General features: G+C 37.9%; 5 protein-coding genes across 10 annotated transcripts in view; 3 read left to right on the forward strand and 2 right to left on the reverse strand.

Moving 5' to 3' along the window:
• The first annotated feature begins 1,010 nt into the window (after positions 1 to 1,010).
• On the forward strand, positions 1,011 to 7,717 carry LOC133838892 (antigen 5 like allergen Cul n 1). 6 transcript variants are annotated; one of them, XR_009894018.1, is made up of 10 exons: positions 3,445 to 3,818; positions 3,873 to 3,954; positions 4,016 to 4,427; positions 4,491 to 5,445; positions 5,500 to 5,581; positions 5,643 to 5,869; positions 5,940 to 6,772; positions 6,827 to 6,908; positions 6,970 to 7,377; positions 7,436 to 7,451. XR_009894018.1 is itself a non-coding variant. In XM_062270142.1 (6 exons), the coding sequence occupies exons 1-3, from the start codon at positions 1,026 to 1,028 to the stop codon at positions 3,223 to 3,225; spliced, it is 837 nt and encodes a 278-aa protein (XP_062126126.1). In that variant the 5' UTR covers positions 1,011 to 1,025; the 3' UTR covers positions 3,226 to 3,818; positions 3,873 to 3,954; positions 5,643 to 5,869; positions 5,927 to 6,239. The 6 variants fall into 6 exon arrangements, 2 of the variants coding, with proteins under 2 accessions (XP_062126126.1, XP_062126125.1); XR_009894019.1 differs by having other exon boundaries at positions 5,946 to 6,772; XR_009894017.1 differs by having other exon boundaries at positions 3,446 to 3,818; positions 5,927 to 6,772.
• Positions 7,718 to 7,741: 24 nt separating this feature from the next.
• Positions 7,742 to 9,607, reverse strand: LOC133838891 (transcription factor E4F1). The gene is made up of 2 exons (XM_062270139.1): positions 9,363 to 9,607; positions 7,742 to 9,300 (listed from the first exon to the last, which is right to left on the reverse strand). The coding sequence occupies exons 1-2, from the start codon at positions 9,495 to 9,497 to the stop codon at positions 7,921 to 7,923; spliced, it is 1,515 nt and encodes a 504-aa protein (XP_062126123.1). The 5' UTR covers positions 9,498 to 9,607; the 3' UTR covers positions 7,742 to 7,920.
• Positions 9,608 to 9,702: 95 nt separating this feature from the next.
• On the forward strand, positions 9,703 to 11,934 carry LOC133838889 (general transcription factor IIF subunit 1). The gene is given in 5 exon segments (XM_062270137.1): positions 9,703 to 9,857; positions 9,916 to 10,871; positions 10,933 to 11,511; positions 11,583 to 11,757; positions 11,759 to 11,934. Coding segments are annotated over 5 exon segments (1,767 nt in total). The 5' UTR covers positions 9,703 to 9,833; the 3' UTR covers positions 11,792 to 11,934.
• Positions 11,935 to 12,829: 895 nt separating this feature from the next.
• Positions 12,830 to 17,613, forward strand: LOC133838890 (E3 ubiquitin-protein ligase Godzilla). Its single transcript, XM_062270138.1, is given in 11 exon segments — positions 12,830 to 12,846; positions 14,479 to 14,886; positions 14,959 to 15,134; positions 15,194 to 15,245; positions 15,247 to 15,289; positions 15,346 to 15,539; positions 15,606 to 15,707; positions 15,709 to 15,802; positions 15,872 to 16,222; positions 16,420 to 16,567; positions 16,633 to 17,613. Coding segments are annotated over 10 exon segments (1,632 nt in total). The 5' UTR covers positions 12,830 to 12,846; positions 14,479 to 14,772; the 3' UTR covers positions 16,991 to 17,613.
• Positions 17,614 to 18,489: 876 nt separating this feature from the next.
• The window catches only part of LOC133838887 (transmembrane and coiled-coil domains protein 2), a 30,607-nt gene continuing 29,487 nt past the window's right edge, over positions 18,490 to 19,609 (reverse strand). The window contains 3 exon segments of the mRNA XM_062270136.1: positions 18,490 to 19,172; positions 19,246 to 19,421; positions 19,479 to 19,592. Coding sequence (XP_062126120.1) covers positions 19,046 to 19,172; positions 19,246 to 19,421; positions 19,479 to 19,592 — 417 coding nt within the window. The 3' untranslated portion in view covers positions 18,490 to 19,045.

Consider the following 19,609-nt stretch of genomic DNA (forward strand, 5'->3'; position numbering starts at 1 on the left):
TACAAAAGTACAAAATATGGAAAAGTGGCAGCTTTACGATAGTCACTTATAAACAATCCAGAAAATGTGTTGGCGTATCGATTGTTTTCTCGAAATACGCTAATTTCATCACTCGCTTATTGTTTCCATTTCAATTTGATCAAGTGGGCCAACATCAGCAACAAAACAAATTTTGGTCTTTAAAGATTCTGGGGAAAACCGGAGATTTTTGAGTTGGCAACTATGGCCATCCAAATATTGTGTTTGCCCTGGTCATACGCGATTTCTGGCTATTTGCCAGGTTAACCTAATTAAATCCAATTTAAGGAAGCATAAGTTAAAGTATTAATTTCAAGCAAAAGATATACTCTATTTATTTTTATTGTAATATCGGATTGTGACGGATGGGAAAATGCTGCGTCGACTATGAAGTGCCTATAAAATATCTGCAGATGATAGGCACTAATATGTCATACGCAAATGAGACAGACTAAGGAGATAACGATAAAATAATGCAAATCTTTATCTTTTAAACAAAAATGAACTTAATAAATTGTTATTTTTGAAGACATTTTTCTCTTTTTTTTATACATTAGTTTTAGCTTTTTTTGATTTTTCATAATTTTTTTGAGCTTTTTCTCCATTCATTCCGTCAAAAACAGCTTTTTGCTGGTCAAAAGTTGGCAGCACTGTGCACCACACAAACAAAAGTAATATGATATAATGATTTAAGTTAAAAATTTTGTATTAATAATTTTTGATATTATATTATATATATTATTTGTTGTTATAGTTATTTTTGCATGCCACATAAATCGCAAATTAAATTCTATTTAAATTTGTTGTAAAGTATGAGTTAAGATAAACAGTCAGTCAGCCCAGGACTAGAAATTATAATATGGTATATGTTCACATATACAAATCTAATCCGAAAATATCGTGTATTTACTGTAATCACTATTTTATTGCATAAAATTGCAATTTCATGGGTTAAGTATAATTTAGAATAACATACAAAAGAAAGTTAGTTTTCCTCTTAAATAAAAATGAACTCTTGCTGGAGAACGTTTGTGGCTATTGCTCTCATCTGGGCAAGTGAAGTGTTTCTAGTGCACGCGGATGGCAATTCGACTGCTGAAGAATCGACGACTCCTAAAGTAACAACGTCACTTCCACCCAAAGACGAGGATTTGCTGGGCGATACTTACCAACCAACCCAGAACTATTGTGATCCAAGTTTGTGCGAGAACAAAGTACATGTAGCTTGTGAACGACACAAAAGCCGCAAATTAATAACTGAAGTAAGTGCTAGTTGTACACGTCATCTACCGTAAAAAGTATTATATAGTAAATTGGTCTGAAGCGAAAAGTGTTGTAATAAGCATCTTGTTCACTAAATAAGTTTTATAATTTAGGGTAGAAGGGTATTATAACTTTGTGCCGGCAGGAAATGAATGTAACAGATAGAACCAGGCATCTCCGACCCTATAAAGTATATATATTCTTGATCAGCGTCAACAGCCGAGACGATATAGCCATGTCCGTCTGTGTGTCTGTCCGTCCGTCCGTATGAACACCTAGATCTCAGAGACTATAAGAGATAGAGCTATAATTTTTTCGACAGCATTTTTTATGTTTGCACGCAGATCAAGTTTGTTTCAAATTTTTGCCACGCCCACTTCCGCCCCGCAAATCCATAAATTGAATACCAAGCGTAATTTTAAAGCTAGAGTTGTGAATTTTGGTATATAATTATAACTAAGTAGTTATGATTCCTGAAAATTTGGTTGCGATCAGATAAAAATTGTGGATGTTATTAAAGAAATGGTTTTGTATAGGCAAAAACGCCTACTTACTAGGGTCTTAGTTGCTTTATGGTATATTATGAATGCGGTACTATATCGATATACCAAATATACCATTTAGTATATTTTTAGTATTTTTGTAGTATATTCGGTATATTTTGAGAAAAATACCGCAAAATATATTTCTTTTATTCAAAATGGGTAGTGGGTATCTCACAGTCGAATACACTCGACTGTAGCTTTCTTACTTGTTTTTTTTTCAAATCTTTTATAAGCCATCTTTAGATTTCCTAATTTGCATGTACACATTTTAAATAGCACTCTTTTATTAATCCAATCAAAATGTTTACAGTATTATAGCAAAGCATGTCCCAGGGCTGCACGTTGGTTGGCCTTGGAGGATGACACCAAGACATTGATACTGGACACCATAAATGGGATGCGCGATAAGGTGGCACATGGTGGATTCGATGCCTTTCTGCCCGCCATTCGCATGGCCTCCGTGCAGTGGGACGACGAGTTGGCGTACATAGCCAAGCACAATGTGCTCAAATGTCGATTGCATCGCGACCATTGTCGCAATACCGCCAGGTACAAGAATGTTGGACAGACGGTTGCCTTTCGTGAAGTGCGTCCCGGGAGAGGTGACACGACCGATAAAGCCATTGTTCGTATGATCCAATTGTGGTTCAAAGAGCACGAAGTAGCAACAATGGCCGATATGGAAGCGTATAAAGGCAGACATGGGTAAGATTGAGATTGTGATCAATAAATACTAAACACATTTGTAGTCGACCTAGAGAAAATTTCTATCAACTGATGATGGAGAATTCCCACAAAGTGGGCTGTGCCACTTTGCTGCAGATGAAGAATGGTTGGATGAAATGGTTCTTATGCTGTAATTATGCTCACGGAGCAACCCTTGGCAAGCCGATCTATAAGTCGAGCTTTAAATCTGGCATCGGCTGCCAAACAGGAAAACATCCTGAATATGAGAATCTTTGCTCCCCGGAGGAACCTTACGATGAACAAACTGCGTCGACAAATTCAACTACATCCCCAAATTCAGCTGTTGTTAAAAGTAGAACCAACAATCCCAGTCCAGAGGAGGCAACTGCTGAGACAGCTAATCCAGATGATCGCGTAGTAACAACTGGTTATCAGAATGATACGCAGAGTCTCGCTGGCCCAAATAATCTTTCTGGCAACAAAAGAGATATTAACATTAACTTTAACTTTTTTTGTTTTCTTGAGAAGACGCTCGTCAGCCAAGGAGCGACGAATTGAGATCATCACCAGTAACCACGAAGTAGACGTTGAGGTCATACCAGAAAAGTACCAACAAATGGAGCGAATGGTTCGACGATCCAATCGCTTAAGAAGTGCCAAGCGCAAACATGGTGCATCTCATCATGCACATCATCGGAGAGCAAAGCATTAAAGACAAATTTCGATGACACAATAATCCTGTTAAACACGTCTGTAAATAAAGAAAGTTACTATCATTTGTTGACTGTAATAGACCCTTAACTGATTATCAAAGTTGGTCTTGAGAAACTGAATAAACCTCTTCCCTTACATTGAAGAAAATATTCTATGTACATCTTAAAATAATACATACTTTCAAACTACTGTTTAGATCGAAGTAAGCGTGTCTCAAATATAATAATCCATTCCAAAATCAATCGACCCTGAGTGTTGTACATTGTATAAAATTTTACGGAATAGAAAGTGCTCAATCTCAAGTTAAAAATGTGTTTGTGTGAATCGTGTGATTGCTTAGACAACTGGTGTTGTTCACTGAAGCGAAAAGTTTGGGCTTTTGCTATTTGGACTATCATTTTTGGAATTTTAGCTTTGATTTCAAGTGTAGTGCAGTTTATACATTTCGATAATCTCGATGCTACTGAGTACAAGGATGATGAATATTATAAATTAACTTATGCATTAAATTTTAACGGTCATATTCTTTCGATTGTTCTGGCGTGCATTACTGTGCTTGCTGGACTTCTAATGCTATACAGTATTAAAGAAGTAAGTATAAATACTTGGTTATCCCCAGTTTAATCGAATTTCGCATTTACTTAGTCCATCGCACCACTGTACATGGCGACCATAGTTGTTGGCTCAATATGCCCTTTCGGTTACACTCCTTTAGTGATAGTGCCAAGTAAGTTATAAAAAGAACAAAATTCAAAGTTCATATTGATATACCTTGAACTGCATTTCAGTTGTGCAAGTTTTATTTATAATCATTGGATGTAGATACTATTCAACTGTATTAAAGTGATAATATACAGATCATGAATATTACAAATTTTCAAGTAATTGTCTCTCGATATCAAAATAAAATTTTCGGAAGCCAATAAATCTGGAATCGAAATCTTAAATTTAACAAGTGTAACTGTGAATCGTGTTTATGGATTGACGACTGGTGTGGTACACTCAAAAAGAAAGTTTTGGCTTTCGCTGTCTTTATGCTAATAAGTGGCATTCTAACATTGATTTTTGTAATATGGCTTTATATACATTTCAATGTGCAGGACTCATCAAAGGAAAAAACATATCTATATGTGGATTTGCATGGCCTTGATTGTCCTTCAACTGCTTGATGGACTTTTAATTTTATACAGCATTTATGCAGTAAGTACATAAATAACATAATAAAAACAAAAATATTTCTATTCTACTATTCGCATTTGTTAGTCGAATGCACCACTCTTTATGACGTCCTTGGTTTTCGGTTCAATAGACGGCAACAAAAGATTTTTAACTTTAACATTAATATTAACATTAACAATATTAACATTGGTATTGTTAACATTAACATTGGAAAGCGCTCGTCAGCCAAGGAGCGACGAGTTGAGATCATCACCAGTAACCACGAAGTAGACGTTGAGGTCATACCAGAAAAGTACCAACAAATGGAGCGAATGGTTCGACGATCCAATCGCTTAAGAAGTGCCAAGCGCAAACATGGTGCATCTCATCATGCACATCATCGGAGAGCACAGCATTAAAGACATATTTCGATGACACAATAATCCTGTTAAACACATTCGAATCAATTTAATAACAACGCCTGTAAATAAAGAAAGTTACTATCATTTGTTGACTGCAATAGACCCTTCTCTGATTATCAAAGTTGCTAAAATCTAGACGATTCTGTCTTGAGAAACTGAATAAACCTCTTCCCTTACATTAAAGAAAATATTCTATACTCGTATATATCTTAAAATGAAACTTACTTTCAAACTACTGTTTAGATCGAAGTAAGCGTGTCTCAAATATAATAATCCATTCCAAAATCAATCGACCCTGAGATTTGTACATTGTATAAAATTTTACGGAATAGAAAGTTCTCAATCTCAAGTTAAAAATGTGTTTGTGTGAATCGTGTGATTGCTTAGACAACTGGTGTTGTTCACTGAAGCGAAAAGTTTGGGCTTTTGCTATTTGGACTATCATTTTTGGAATTTTAGCTTTGATTTTTCATGTAGTGCAGTATACACTTTTCGAAAATCGCGATGCTCCTGCGTACAAGGATAATGAATATTATAAAGTAACTTATTCATTAAATTTTAACGGTCATATTTTAATGATTGTTCTGGCGTGCCTTACTGTGCTTGCTGGACTTATAATGCTATACAGTATTAAAGCAGTAAGTATAAATACTTGGTTATCCCCAGTTTAATCGAATTTCGCATTTACTTAGTCCATCGCACCACTGTACATGGTGACCATAGTTGTTGGCTCAATATGTCCTTTCGTTTATACTCTTTTAGTGATAGTGCCAAGTAAGTTGTAAAAAGAACAAAATTCAAAGTTCATATTGATATACCATGAACTGCATTTCAGTTGTGCAAGTTTTATTCATAATCATTGGATGTAGATACTATTCAACTGTATTAAAGTGATAATATACAGATCATGAATATTATAAATTTTCAAGTAATTGTCTCGATATCAAAATAACATTTTCGGAAACCAATAAATCTGAAAATTTCGCGTGTTACATCTATGTTTGACGTTCTTGGTTTTCGGATCAATATCGCCATTTGTTAATCTGTTTATAACAACGCCAGGTAAGTTGTACTTACTTAAGGTCAATAATCCTATTGCGTCTTGTTCTTGCGCTGCAGCTCATCTTGATAGTTTTAGCGTATGTGGTGGAACATCTTGGGCATGCTCGTCTTGGAGCGGTCGCAAAGCGAGCGACTTGAGATCATCACCAGTAACCACGATGTAGACGTTGAGGTCATACCAGAAAAGTACCAACAAATGGAGCGAATGGTTCGACGATCCAATCGCTTAAGAAGTGCCAAGCGCAAACATGGTGCATCTCATCATGCACATCATCGGAGAGCACAGCATTAAAGACATATTTCGATGACACAATAATCCTGTTAAACACGTCTGTAAATAAAGAAAGTTACTATCATTTGTTGACTGTAATAGACCCTTAACTGATTATCAAAGTTGCTAAAATCTAGACGATTCTGTCTTGAGAAACTGAATAAACCTCTTCCCTTACATTGAAGAAAATATTCTATGTACATCTTAAAATAATACATATAGTACTTTCAAACTACTGTTTAGATCGAAGTAAGCGTGTCTCAAATATAATAATCCATTCCAAAATCAATCGACCCTGAGAGTTGTACATTGTATAAAATTTTACGGAATAGAAAGTGCTCAATCTCAAGTTAAAAATGTGTTTGTGTGAATCGTGTGATTGCTTAGACAACTGGTGTTGTTCACTGAAGCGAAAAGTTTGGGCTTTTGCTATTTGGACTATCATTTTTGGAATTTTAGCTTTGATTTCTAGTGTATTGCAGCTTATATTTATGGAAAATCGCGATGCTAATAAGGATGATGAATATTATAAATTAGTTTATGCATTAAATTTTAACGCTTTTATTTTAATGATTGTTCTGTCGTGCATTACTGTGCTTGCTGGACTTCTAATGCTATACAGTATTAAAAAAGTAAGTATAAATACTTGGTTATCCCCAGTTTAATCGAATTTCGCATTTACTTAGTCCATCGCACCACTGTACATGGCGACCATAGTTGTTGGCTCAATATGTCCTTTCGGTTATTTTCCTTTTGTGATAGTGCCAAGTAAGTTATAAAAAGAACAAAATTCAAAGTTCATATTAATATACCATGAACTGCATTTCAGTTGTGCAAGTTTTATTCATAATCATTGGATGTAGATACTATTCAACTGTATTAAAGTGATAATATACAGATCATGAATATTATAAATTTTCAAGTAATTGTCTCGATATCAAAATAAAATTTTCGGAAACCAATAAATCTGGAATCGAAATCTTAAATTTAACATGTGTAACTGTGAATCGTGCTCATGGATTGACGACTGGTGTGGTACAGTCAAAAGAAAATTTGGGCTTTCGCTGTCTTTATGCTAATAAGTGGCAGTCCAACATTGATTTTTGTAATATGGCTTTATATACATTTCAATGTGCAGGACTCATCAAAAGTAAAACAGATCTATATGTGGATTTGCATGGCCTTGATTGTCTTTCAACTGCTTGCTGGACTTTTAATTTTATACAGCATTTATGCAGTAAGTACATAAATAACATAAAACAAAAATATTTTTATTCTACTATTCGCATTTTTAGTCGAATGCACCACTCATATGACGTCTTGGTTTTCGGATCAATATCGCCATGCGTTAATATGTTTATAACAACGCCAGGTAAGTTATACTTAAGGTCAATAATCCTATTGATATTTTATCAAAATCATTCCAGTGCACGTCTTCTTTATATTCATTGGTTGCAGATATTATTCTACAGTTAAAATAATAACTCAAAATCAAATTTAATTTGTGAACAAATTTAATTGATTAAAGATCTACTTTTACTTTCTCGATCGCAATAAAATCTTAAGAAACAACGATATTTTTTTCTAGTATTATATTTATTAGAGTAATATATGTAAAATTTACGTTTTTATCAATTTTTTAACAATTTTAATTATTTTATTCACAATACCTGCTAATCGCATTGTCCTTTTACATTATCCATTTTCTTAAAATATGAATTATTTTATTCACAATATTTATATAAATTATCGCATTGCCGAGAATTGTGTATCCCTTGTACTATTCCAATTGAATTTTCCTGCTTATCGCATTTAATCGTATTTGTCCCTCTTTCAAATGCTTTAGTAGAGCATCCACAGTCGTTACTTGCATATATGCATCCTGTGCCTTGCAGATTGTGGCGTGACGATCGAATCGCCACACGGTTTTAAATGTTTTGTGGCAAAATTTACAGACGAGCTCATCATCCGCGTTCACTGTAAGATCTTGCACTGAATTCTCGAGCTTGCGCTTAACGCCCCATTTGGGCTCTGGTTTGATGAGCAGTTGCGTCTTGTTCTTGCGCTGCAGCTCATCCTGATGGTTGTAGCGTATGTGGTGGAACATCTTGGGCATGCTCGTCTTGGAGCGGTCGCAAAGCCTACACTTTAGATACGATCGATATGGCAGATGTTTGAAACAATGCTTTTGCAGCTCTAAACGTTTTGTGGTTGGCTGCACCTCGTGACATTTGAGACAAACGCTATGGTTATCCTTAATCTTAAAGCTGTGCTCGATGATGTGCTCAAAATCATGCTTCTTGAACACGTGTCGCCTCCAATCGCTCACGTTGTCAATCTCCTTGCCGCACTGTGGACACAGGTAAGTTATTAAATTGGCGATGCCACCCATTGATTGATCCATGTCGTCTTTGCTTGTATCTAATGTCTGTTGGTTGCTGTCACGTTTGCGTTTACGCGTTGGACTTGTATCGGTTTCCGCCTCTGGTTCACTCTTCATTTTCTTTTGTAGTTTATGCATTTCCTCAGCACCCAGAGCATCTATCTCAATGATTACCACTTCTTTGTCTGTCTCGATCTCTTCAGTATGGTGCTGCAAAAACTCCAAACCTGGTGCCTCTAACACATCATCTGGTGCCCGGTGCTGCGATTCCTCCTTGCGCACAAAATCCTCGTAAGCATTTAAGCAACGATCAAGCGCTTGATCGCTGGAATGTGAAATGGAATTGACATTCGCATTAGCTTTATTGCCTGCTGCCGCTTCGTGTTGATCGTCATTCTGCAGATCGATGTCCATCAACGCCTTCTCTAGCAGATCATCGCGTGGTCGTGACGACAACGTTGCACCCTTTGCGATCGTCTTTGGAACCTTGGTTTCTTGTGGCGTGCGCTTTAACTTCGCCTCATATTTCTCAATCTCCTTGATGTGCGCGCCAAGCAAATGATCGTTCAGAGCACGTCGCCGCGTAAAAGCCAGCCGACAGTGTACACAGCGATACGTCTGACGATGCTCCAGATGCATGAAGTAATGATATTGCAGTAGCGCAATGGTTTTATGTGCATTCTCTACCCATTTGAAGCACATTTGGCACTCGTGAAAGTTTTTATCAATTTGTTTGAAATTGAAATCGACATGCGTTTTATTTAGATAGTCGTGCTTCTGCAAATAACATTTCAGCCAACATTTAATAATTTTCACCAATTATAATGCACACAACTCACTGTGTTTAAATGTTGTCGCCACTCGACTTGGGTGCGAAAGGCTTTGCCACATTCGGGGCATATGTAGACCATGTGTGCTTCCAAGCGAGCATTCAGTTTGCTCTGCTCGTCGGTGAGCACGCCGTTTCGCGACATTTTTGCTTATTTTACCAGCTTAAACGAATAAAACTTAACAAATTACAAGTAGCACTTCCGTAATTGAAGAAATCTGACAACGAAAAGTGTAAACAACTGCTTATCGAAAACGATACAACAAAATTAATCGATAATTTAATTTTTTTGTGGAACACATGTTGGTAATATACCAAAAACAAAGTGTAATTTGGCAATTATTATTGCGAAATTCAGCATACGGTCACACGGATCTGCATTCCATCGGGCAACAAAACGCATTCGTCGCTGTCGTTGTAAACTTTTAATAAATATATATATATTGTGTAGAGTAGTTTTGTTTTATCCTAATAACTAGGCATGTCGAGTGCAACAAAATCGACAGTAAGTAAAACTGATATATCGCACAATTGCCGCATAACTCGAGCATATTCAATTGCAGTCCTCAAACAGTGGAAATAATGGAAGTACCACGTCCTCAACTGCATCGCAATCGGCAACCGCTGGATCAGCTGCATCGGCAGCAGCAGCGTCTAGTAGCTCGTCGGCTAGTGTGCAGGAATTCAAGATTCGAGTGCCCAAGATGCGCAAGAAGCATCATGTGATGCGCTTCAATGCAACACTTAATGTGGATTTCGCCCAGTGGCGTAATGTAAAGTTGGAGCGTGAGAATAATATGAAAGAGTTTCGTGGCATCGACGAGGAGCAACCGAAATTTGGTGCTGGCTCCGAATACAATCGCGATCAACGCGAGGAGGCGCGTCGCAAGAAGTTCGGTATCATTGCACGCAAATACCGTCCAGACGCTCAGCCCTGGATATTGAAAGTGGGCGGCAAGACTGGCGAAAAGTTCAAGGGCATTCGCGAGGGAGGCGTTGGCGAGAACGCTGCATTCTATGTGTTTACCCATGCACCTGACGGTGCCATAGAGGCGTATCCATTGAATGAATGGTATAACTTTCAGCCCATTCAGCGTTACAAGTCGCTGTCCGCGGAGGAAGCCGAACAGGAGTTTGGGCGCCGTAAGAAGGTTATGAATTATTTCTCTCTCATGTTGCGCAAACGTTTGCGCGGCGACGAGGAGGAAGAACAAGATCCGGAAGAGGTTAAACTGCTTAAAGCAGCCACCAAAAAGTCGAAGGAACTGAAGATTACTGATATGGATGAATGGATCGATTCTGAGGATGAATCCGATTCCGAGGATGAGGAGGAAAAGAAGAAGAAAGAGCAGGAGGACAGTGATGATGGAGGGGCGGGGAAAAAAGGTAAGGGCAAGGGTAAAAAGGGTGCCGACAAAAAGAAGAAGAAACGTGATGTGGACGATGAAGCGTTTGAAGAGTCTGATGACGGTGATGAGGAGGGCCGTGAAATGGACTACGACACCAGCTCAAGTGAAGAGTAAGTTACACACTTGACTTTCACTTACATATACACTAATTCACTACTTCTCCATTTATAGTGAACCGGATCCAGAGTCCAAGATGGTCAAGGATATGAAAGGTGTGGCCGAGGAGGATGCCTTACGCAAATTGCTTACTTCCGACGAGGAAGAGGATGAGGAGAAGAAATCAGATGAGTCCGACAAGGAGGAAGGAGATGAGAAAAAGAAGAAGGAGAAGAACAAGGATGAAGCCAGCAAGGACAAGAAGAAAAAGAAGCACTCCAAGGACGATAAGAAGGCATCCAAAGCAAATGGCAGCGACAGCTCAACGGATCTCAGTTCCGATAGCACCGATTCTGAAGATGATCTCAGCAATGGGCCGATTAAAAAGAAACCGAACAAAGACAAGGAGAAAGAGAAAGAGAGCAGCGCTCACAAAGCGATTGCCAGTGGCAGCCAAACAAATAAATCACGCTCGGCAACGCCAACGCTCTCGAATGATGCCAACAAACGCAAGATGATGAACAGCTTGCCCAGTGATCTAACTGGCTCCGATACAAGCAACAGTCCCAACAGCACACCGGCCAAGCGTCCGAAGAGCGAGCTTAGCAACTCGTTGCCATCTTCCTTTGCTGGTGTTGTTAGCAACAAAGTAGAGTAAGTTTTTACACTTGAAATTCTTATCAGAGTTTCATATTTTGTAATGGATTTGTGTATCACCTTTTTAGGGACTACGGTATTACCGAGGAGGCTGTGCGTCGTTATCTCAAGCGTAAACCGTTAACTGCAACAGAGCTGCTGACGAAATTCAAAAATAAAAAGACTGGTGTCTCGAGTGATCGTCTGGTTGAGACAATGACCAAGATATTGAAGAAAATCAATCCTGTTAAGCACACCATACAGGGGGAAAATGTATTTATGGATCAATTCTTCTTAATCTTAATTGCCTGCATAGCTTGTCATGGGCTTATATTAACACATCTTAATAAATATCGCATTTGTAATTCACTGCATTCTGAATTTATCTTATTACAGAATATGGTGAAATATTTACATATATCCCAGCTTTTCACTGTAAAAGGAATGTCTTCATTATATATTTTAAAACAGATTTAGATTCCAATAAAAAATATTTTGGAGACTGGAATGAGGGAGGTCCCCTAAAGCTTCCGTACTTTCAAATAAGAAGCCCAATATTTTTCCTTAATTTAAAAAAAATTCCTATTAATGGTCTAATAAGAGCGCGACCAGCTAGTATTTTTATGGCCATATGTTCGTCGCGGAAGTGGTATATTTGGTTCACAACAAAATGGTATTTTGTCAGATTCGTATTTTGGTCACGCTGCTGCGTGGGGCTCTGCTCTGAAGTTCTAAAATAATAATTATAACTAATACGCGAACCTGTGCTAACACGAAAAAATGTTTAATCAGCACAAATTACACTAATATCAATCTCGCATACATACGTAATGCTTACAAGTGGTAGTGTTCATGTGCTGTAGTGTCCCAAATAGCACTATCAAAGCTGCAACGCAATTTTATTGCGATGTCAACGAGTGCGAGCGAAAACGAATGATAATTAAAGGGGCGAACGAGTGTTAAAACAAGACAAAAAAAAAACACAGTATAACAATAACGACAGCAAACATTTAACAGTTGCAGCCAAATTGAATTTCTATTGAATTCTTTGAGAAAATAAACGAGTGAGTAGCAGAAATGCAATTTTATTGAATCCACATCTTCAGCCCCAGCTGTTTTCTTGCACAATTAATAAACACTTACGCACACACAAACGTGCAAACCCGTGTGTGTGAGACTCACACTGTGAGTGTTTGTGTATGTATGTGAAAGCATAACAAAAGAAAATGCCGTTGGTCTCTTAGTATTTTATCGTGTAGTTTTTCAATTTGCTTATAAAACTCGCGTTCGTTTGTCGTCATCTTTTGTCCTGTGTTTTTTTCACCTGTTGTGCTGTAATTTTTTGCACTGCAGGTTTGTAATTGTGAAAACCTTGACGTTTTCTTTGTGCGTGTGTAAAGTTCAAGGCATTGTGTGTGTGTATTTGTATGTACACATGTGTGAGTGTATAAGTGTGCGTATGTTGTGGGTGGTTGTCTGTGCTTGCTTTGTAGTTTTTCGTGTCCAGTTTGATTGATTTGTTTTTGTCTTTTTGAAAGTGTGGCAACACTCTTAAGCAAGTGATAAGAAGAGCATTACATTTCGGAGGTGGGGGTAAAGCTACAAATATTGAGAGGTTCATAGGAACGTAGTACACAAATTTATCGCCAGGCACGCGCTCGTCCATCCGTAAGCTATATACGGCATTTGCTTTGTGTTTGTTTGTTTATTTATGTGAATATATGTATGTATGTACTATATGTATACAATATATGCATGTATTTTACTATTTGCGAATATAATAAAAACGAAGTCACGTTCTCATTAATGCTACATTGGTATTAGTTGTGTATGGGACACGATGTGTTAATTATATGTGACGTTCTTTTTATTTAATTATGAATTTATTACAAAAATTAGCTAAATTTTTGTGTGTCCGCCACATGTATGCCAAATGGATTATCAGCTTCGATTCAATTCTCACAAATTTTCCATACATATGTACATCTGTCTGCCGTTTTTTGGAGGCCCGTGGCGATGAAAATGCAATTTTAAATCCAATTGAACCCGCACATTTCTTATTGGTTATCATTCGATTACTCTCTGCTCCTTGATACTTATCGAACATCTTCGATAGTAAGCCGATCAAAATAGTGTGTGTTATGTGGTGTTCGCCATTTTGTATTCAGCCGATAAGCCAAAACTTATTTTGTATTTCTTTTCTGTTGGTCCAAATAAGTGCTGCTAGTGCTGTCTGAATGTTATCGTCTAACGTCAGCATGACTCACTTTATTCATTTACTATGCCGGCTGACCAAAAACAATTAAATGAGCTGGGGTTATCGCTTTTAGCTGAGCAGGCTGCATTTGTTTTTTTCTCTTGAAAAGCATTTTACATAGTTGTGCGCTAAGTTATGCAGATATAATTGAAAAATGTGGCAAGATTTCAATTGATTCAAATTAAACTCAATCATAACAAGGCACTTTCGCATCAAAGCAGCAAAATCAACAACAATGTTGCAACGAAACAACAACACAGCTGCAACGGTATTCTCATGATTCGTGCATTCGTTGTGGATTAATGAGTCAAAGAGCTGTCAACTGCTCGAAATTCTTTTACTTTATGAGCTTTTGTTTTGCCTTTATATTATTACTGCTGACTATTTTAAGTAGCTGAACTAAAACCAAAACTAATTTACTTTGAATGCAGCTCATTCAAACAAAGTATTATATAAGTTGGCAATAACTATCGCTCGAAGTTCCAGCACTAACATTTTTGTCAACAAACATCGAACAGCTGTTTGCGCAAAAGAAAGTGAAGAAGAAAAAAAAGTTGAAAACAAATGAGCACACACATACATGCACACACACACACACACACACACACCATTATCTTATCAGACAGCAATGGCCGTTTTGCGGCTGTTTGTTTGCCTTTGACTTTGCAGCTTGCCTTTGATGGATTTTCATTTATGCACTTGTTTTCATTTTTTTTTTGTTTTTTCAGCCATTCGAAACAATCAAAACTACGCTCAGCAGGCAGCCGCGCAAATTAAGCACAGATGAGAAATGCGAATAGTTCGAATGGTAAAAATCACAAGCAGCAGCCGCAGCAGCAGACGTAGCAATAGCAAAATACGTGTAAACCAATAACAAAAACAAAAAAAAGAAAACACAACAGTTCCCAACAACTGCACGTTGAGTTGAGTCGCGTCAATTGTCGAGTGCGAGTAACAGAGGCAGAGACACAGCTGGCAGAAACCCGGAAAGCCGCAAAACACACAACACAGACTCTGACATCATGGCCAGGAATCGTTGTACCCCAGTGCAGTTGGCATTGCTTGGTCTCTGCCTGATTTGCCACCAAACACTGCTCGAGGGCCATGTGCTCGTCTACAGACGTACCACAAGTCAGGTAGGCACTGAATGAACTATTTTGTTCACTTCTATTTGCATTTATTGATTACCACCTTTTTGCTTACCGCAGTTGATTGAGGAGTTCAATGATTTGCCATCCAGTTTCGGTCCATCTATATCGGGCAACAGTCTGCGAGTGTTTGTGGTGCCACAGGATACAAATAATCCGTATGCTTGTACGCATCTAAAACCGCCACCCCGTACTGGGTATCCAACGGGTGCCAAATTCGTGGCCATTATATCACGGTAAGTTGAAACAAGTATGCAAATATAATGTCAACTCTATTGTGGCATCTATTTTACAGCGGCGGAGATTGTACATATGAGCAAAAGGTGCGTGTGGCACAAAATGCTTCATTTTTTTGCTGTGATCATCTACAACAATGAAGGCGACGAATTGCGTAAGAATAAAGTACACAAATATTGTGAACACTACTAACTCATTTCTTTTCAATAGAACAAATGACAGCCAATAATAGCACCGGCATACATATATCCTCCGTTTTTGTGGGTCTAACCACGGGCAAGACACTGCTATCGTTCTCTTCGCCCGAGGTGGTGCTAATCATCAACGACGAACTGCCCTTCAATATCAACACACAGCTGATATTGCCATTTTCCATACTGATTGGCCTCTGTTTTCTTACCATGGTATGAACGACTCGACTTTTCGAGTAATTTGACAAAAAGCTAATTATATTTTTACTTGTATTCTAGATTATCTATATGATATACAAGTGTATAAGGGAGCAGCGGCGTCTGCGTCGTTATCGTTTACCAAAGAGCATGCTGAAGAAGCTGCCAGTGCTGCGCTACACGAAAAAACAATACGAATATCAAGTATGAGACCTGTGTCATTTGTCTCGATGACTTTGTCGAGGATGACAAGCTGCGTGTGTTGCCCTGCTCGCATCGTACGTTTATCAGCTGCTTTCCAACTAATTAGTTACGATCTAATGCAAAGTAATTCATCATTCTTTTAGCTTATCACACGCATTGTATTGATCCCTGGTTAACTGAGAACCGTCGTGTGTGCCCCATATGCAAGCGGAAGGTTTTTACGAAGGGCGAAACTCGTGCGAGTCGGAATCGACAGCCTTCTTTAGATAGCGTCACCGATACTGATGATGACACCACACCGCTGCTGCAACAGCAGCCACAAACAGCAACTGCAGCTGCTGCTGCCGCCGTCGCTGCTGGCGCCAGTGGGAGCAACAGCGCTAGCATCAATTCGACTGGCATCACAAGACACGGCACATTTCGTCACGGCGATGTTGCGCGCAACAACTCAACTTCTGAGGCGGTCGATTATCACAGCTCAGATGATGAAAATGGTGTGTTAATTATGCAAAAGTTTTAAATACTTAATACGCAAAACGTAAACCCCGATTGTAAGGGATTATTTGTATTTAATGCTAAATTTATTGTTTTATGTGACAGTTATACAATTAATCTTATCGCTGATGCTTAGCCAGCAGGCTATTTATAATTTGATCACGTGCCAGTTCTAACAATTCTGTTCTGTCCGCAGCGCTGCTGGAAGCCACGACACAGGCTAATACATCGTCAGCATCCCAACGACGTGTCAATCCATTCGATCGGGCTCCGAATTTGCCCGCTCATTTGGCGGATCACTTGAATGAGCCAAGGGAGAGCCTATGGACGCGTCTCAACTTCAGGTGAGTGTGCTCACATTTATTAATAGATCTCGTTTTGCTTAATTGTGTGGTGTTTTATTTGGTAGCTTCCTATTCCGTCGTCAGCCCCTTGGCATTAGTGTTGCAGCGCCGCCGTATCTGGAAAACGTGGAGTCTGGCACCAGTGTTGTACGCGGCTTGGAGGAAACTGCCACAAGTGCTGCGATGCCCACGCCCACATCAAACAACATCCTCAATCCGAATTTAAGCGGCTCCTTCAAAGATGATGACGATATGCCACCGCATCGTTCAATTTACGAACCTATCGCAATCAATACGCCAGCCACCGAGCATGGCACATCTGCGGGGGCAGATGAATCAGCGTTTCTACAAACGCCCACACAGGGCGGCATTGGAGTAGCCGCGTTGCCGCATGGCGCCGATGATCGCCAGTTTCTCATATGAATTAGACGCAACTGAAGTAGGGCGATATAGTGAGTTTAGTTTACTAGGCAATATAGGTCGTCACACCAATGCGACAAGACAGACAGATAGGAAACCCTTTCTTAGGTGTAGTAATCACGCAACTGAATAGAAATGTCCAAATGTCGCTTGGTTTCCGATCGTGAGCTGTGGCTGCCAGCTGCTTTGTTTTAAACAATTAACAAATGTTTACCCTTAATATACATAATATGTAATTGTAATTGTATTTGTATTTGTAATCATCATCATCGTGCATCGTGGATCATGGATGATTATGGTTTGCATCGCAACACACATTACATTCAAGCATACCCACAAAGATACATACATACATACCTACTACGTCTATACATAGATACATACATACATACATGAATATGCGTATACAAATTGTGATTTATTTTATATACCTTATACTATTACTAACATTATAATTGGCTTGCATAATTAAAGTCGAAACAACATACAAAATGTCAAATGAAAAATGAGATACCATTTATCACTGTATAAGATTGAAATTGTTTACCTGATTCGGATTATTTAGATTCGATTTTTCTTCGTTTTACATTTTAAATCCACTCAATACCATTCAACACTCCGAAAAACACAAAGTCGCTTGTAAAAAGAGAATGTTCATAAAATTAAGGTAATCAAATCAAATCAAATGTGTAATTGTTTTATTTGATGAAACACTAGTTTTTAAATGCATGTGAAAATTGTTTTCGGACATGAAAAATATTATCTGATTATCCACTTATTATATTTTGTATGACGTTAATCTGTATATTATCCTCAATTTAACTAATTTTAAGTTCTCCAAATTAAATGACGTGAATTTTTTTTGTTGTCCTGAGAGGCGCAGTTTAAAAATTGAACTCAACAAATCAACTTAAGTCCACATTGTGGAAAGATTTGAAAAACAATATATATAACATAATAATTATTAATGTAAGCGCTAGTTTGTGATTAATTTCTCCAAAAATATAAAAAAGAAACAACTGCAACTGATGAAAACTCTTCAGAACAATAAACGTAAACAATGTAAAACGAAATCAATTAAACATAAAGACATAATAACTTGTGTGTTTCAAAATGTAAACTAAAATTAACTTACAATAAATTTAACATAATTCATACAAACCAAATTAATTCCATTTTCGACGTCGCCTGCATGTATGCTATAAAAATTGACTGTTTATTTCAGTCAGCTGCAAGAAAGTATGCTACACTTTAATTTTGTTCTCACACAAAAGCTGCTTGCTATGCGGGAAGGTTGACGCGCCCCTTTGCAAACTTCCTCAAGCTATGCGCTTTAATAGCTCATTCAACTTTATTATTTACACAAATGTAAAAATATAAAGCGTTTATTTAAGTGCTGCTCGTTGTGCTGTTGTGTAAGTTAAATGCAAATATTTTGTTCGCTCTCGTTGGCAAGTAATTACAACAGCTGTTTCGACCATTGCAATGAAAATACAAAGAAATTTTGGTTTTGTACAAATACAAACGTTTTGTTTAATGAATACGATAACTATAAATAGAGTTCCATATATATAGTATAGTAATTAGATATACATAGTTAATTTATAGTATTGAGTAATGCACAGAAACTTGTCAGCATCGCAGTTATTATTATAATTATTATTTTATTAGACTAAACCTTTAGCAGAGCTTTTAGATAGAATTTCGCTATATGTATACATATGTATGTGAGTGTGATTGTGAGTTATGTGTGAATGTGTGCGATATCGTTTTCAGTTTTTGTATGTTTTTTTTTTGTACAACTTGTATTCATTTATGTTTTCATGTGTGTGAGTCGAGTCGTTCAATGTGATGCGTTTGTTGTCTTGTAACTAATTAGATATATTAAATTATTACGTTTTCGTGTGTTTGTGAGTGTGATTGTATGTGTGTATTTATAAGCTATTTACAAAATATGCACTTTCTTCTTTCATCTTTTTTGTATACTTAATAACTAATAACATTAAGGGTCTACTAATCGAACGTGGAGGAGGAGGAGAAGGAGAAGGTGGAGGCGCTTCACTTGACCACCAGCGACTGTTTGAGATGCCGCACAAGTCCTGCGCCTATATCCTGAACATCTGGCCATTGTCGTATCACAAAGATGATGATGCAAATCGTCAGAAATGTGGTCAGCACGCGCACCCTAAACAAAGTGTGATTACATTGCGTATACGTAACGTGGAAGCGTGGAAGTTGGGAGTTTGAAATGCACTCACCTCGTCTTGAGAAATGGCATTATAATGCCAGCGGCGGTGGCTACCAACAGCAATACCACTTGCAATATCGTTAATACCACATTGATGAGTTTCACAACCAGAGCGCGAGCATTTGAGTTATCGATGCCCTCGACGGTGACATATTGCTGCTGTGACATATGCTCCATTTTCGATATCTGCAAGGTGTGAGCCATAAAAATATATGTATATGTGTGGGAGGGTGTTAAGCTTACCCTTGTCTGACAGTTTTCGAGCACTTCGTTGACGTCACGTAGTCTTTCATCGCTTTGGTATTGTACTTTCTCCTCCATGTCAGCAATGGTTTGTTTCAGATTCTCAATTTCATTCTGTATTCAATATATAA

The sequence above is a fragment of the Drosophila sulfurigaster genome, chromosome 2R (genome assembly GCF_023558435.1).
Source record: "Drosophila sulfurigaster albostrigata strain 15112-1811.04 chromosome 2R, ASM2355843v2, whole genome shotgun sequence".
In the NCBI taxonomy this organism is placed as follows: Eukaryota; Metazoa; Arthropoda; class Insecta; order Diptera; family Drosophilidae; genus Drosophila; species Drosophila sulfurigaster.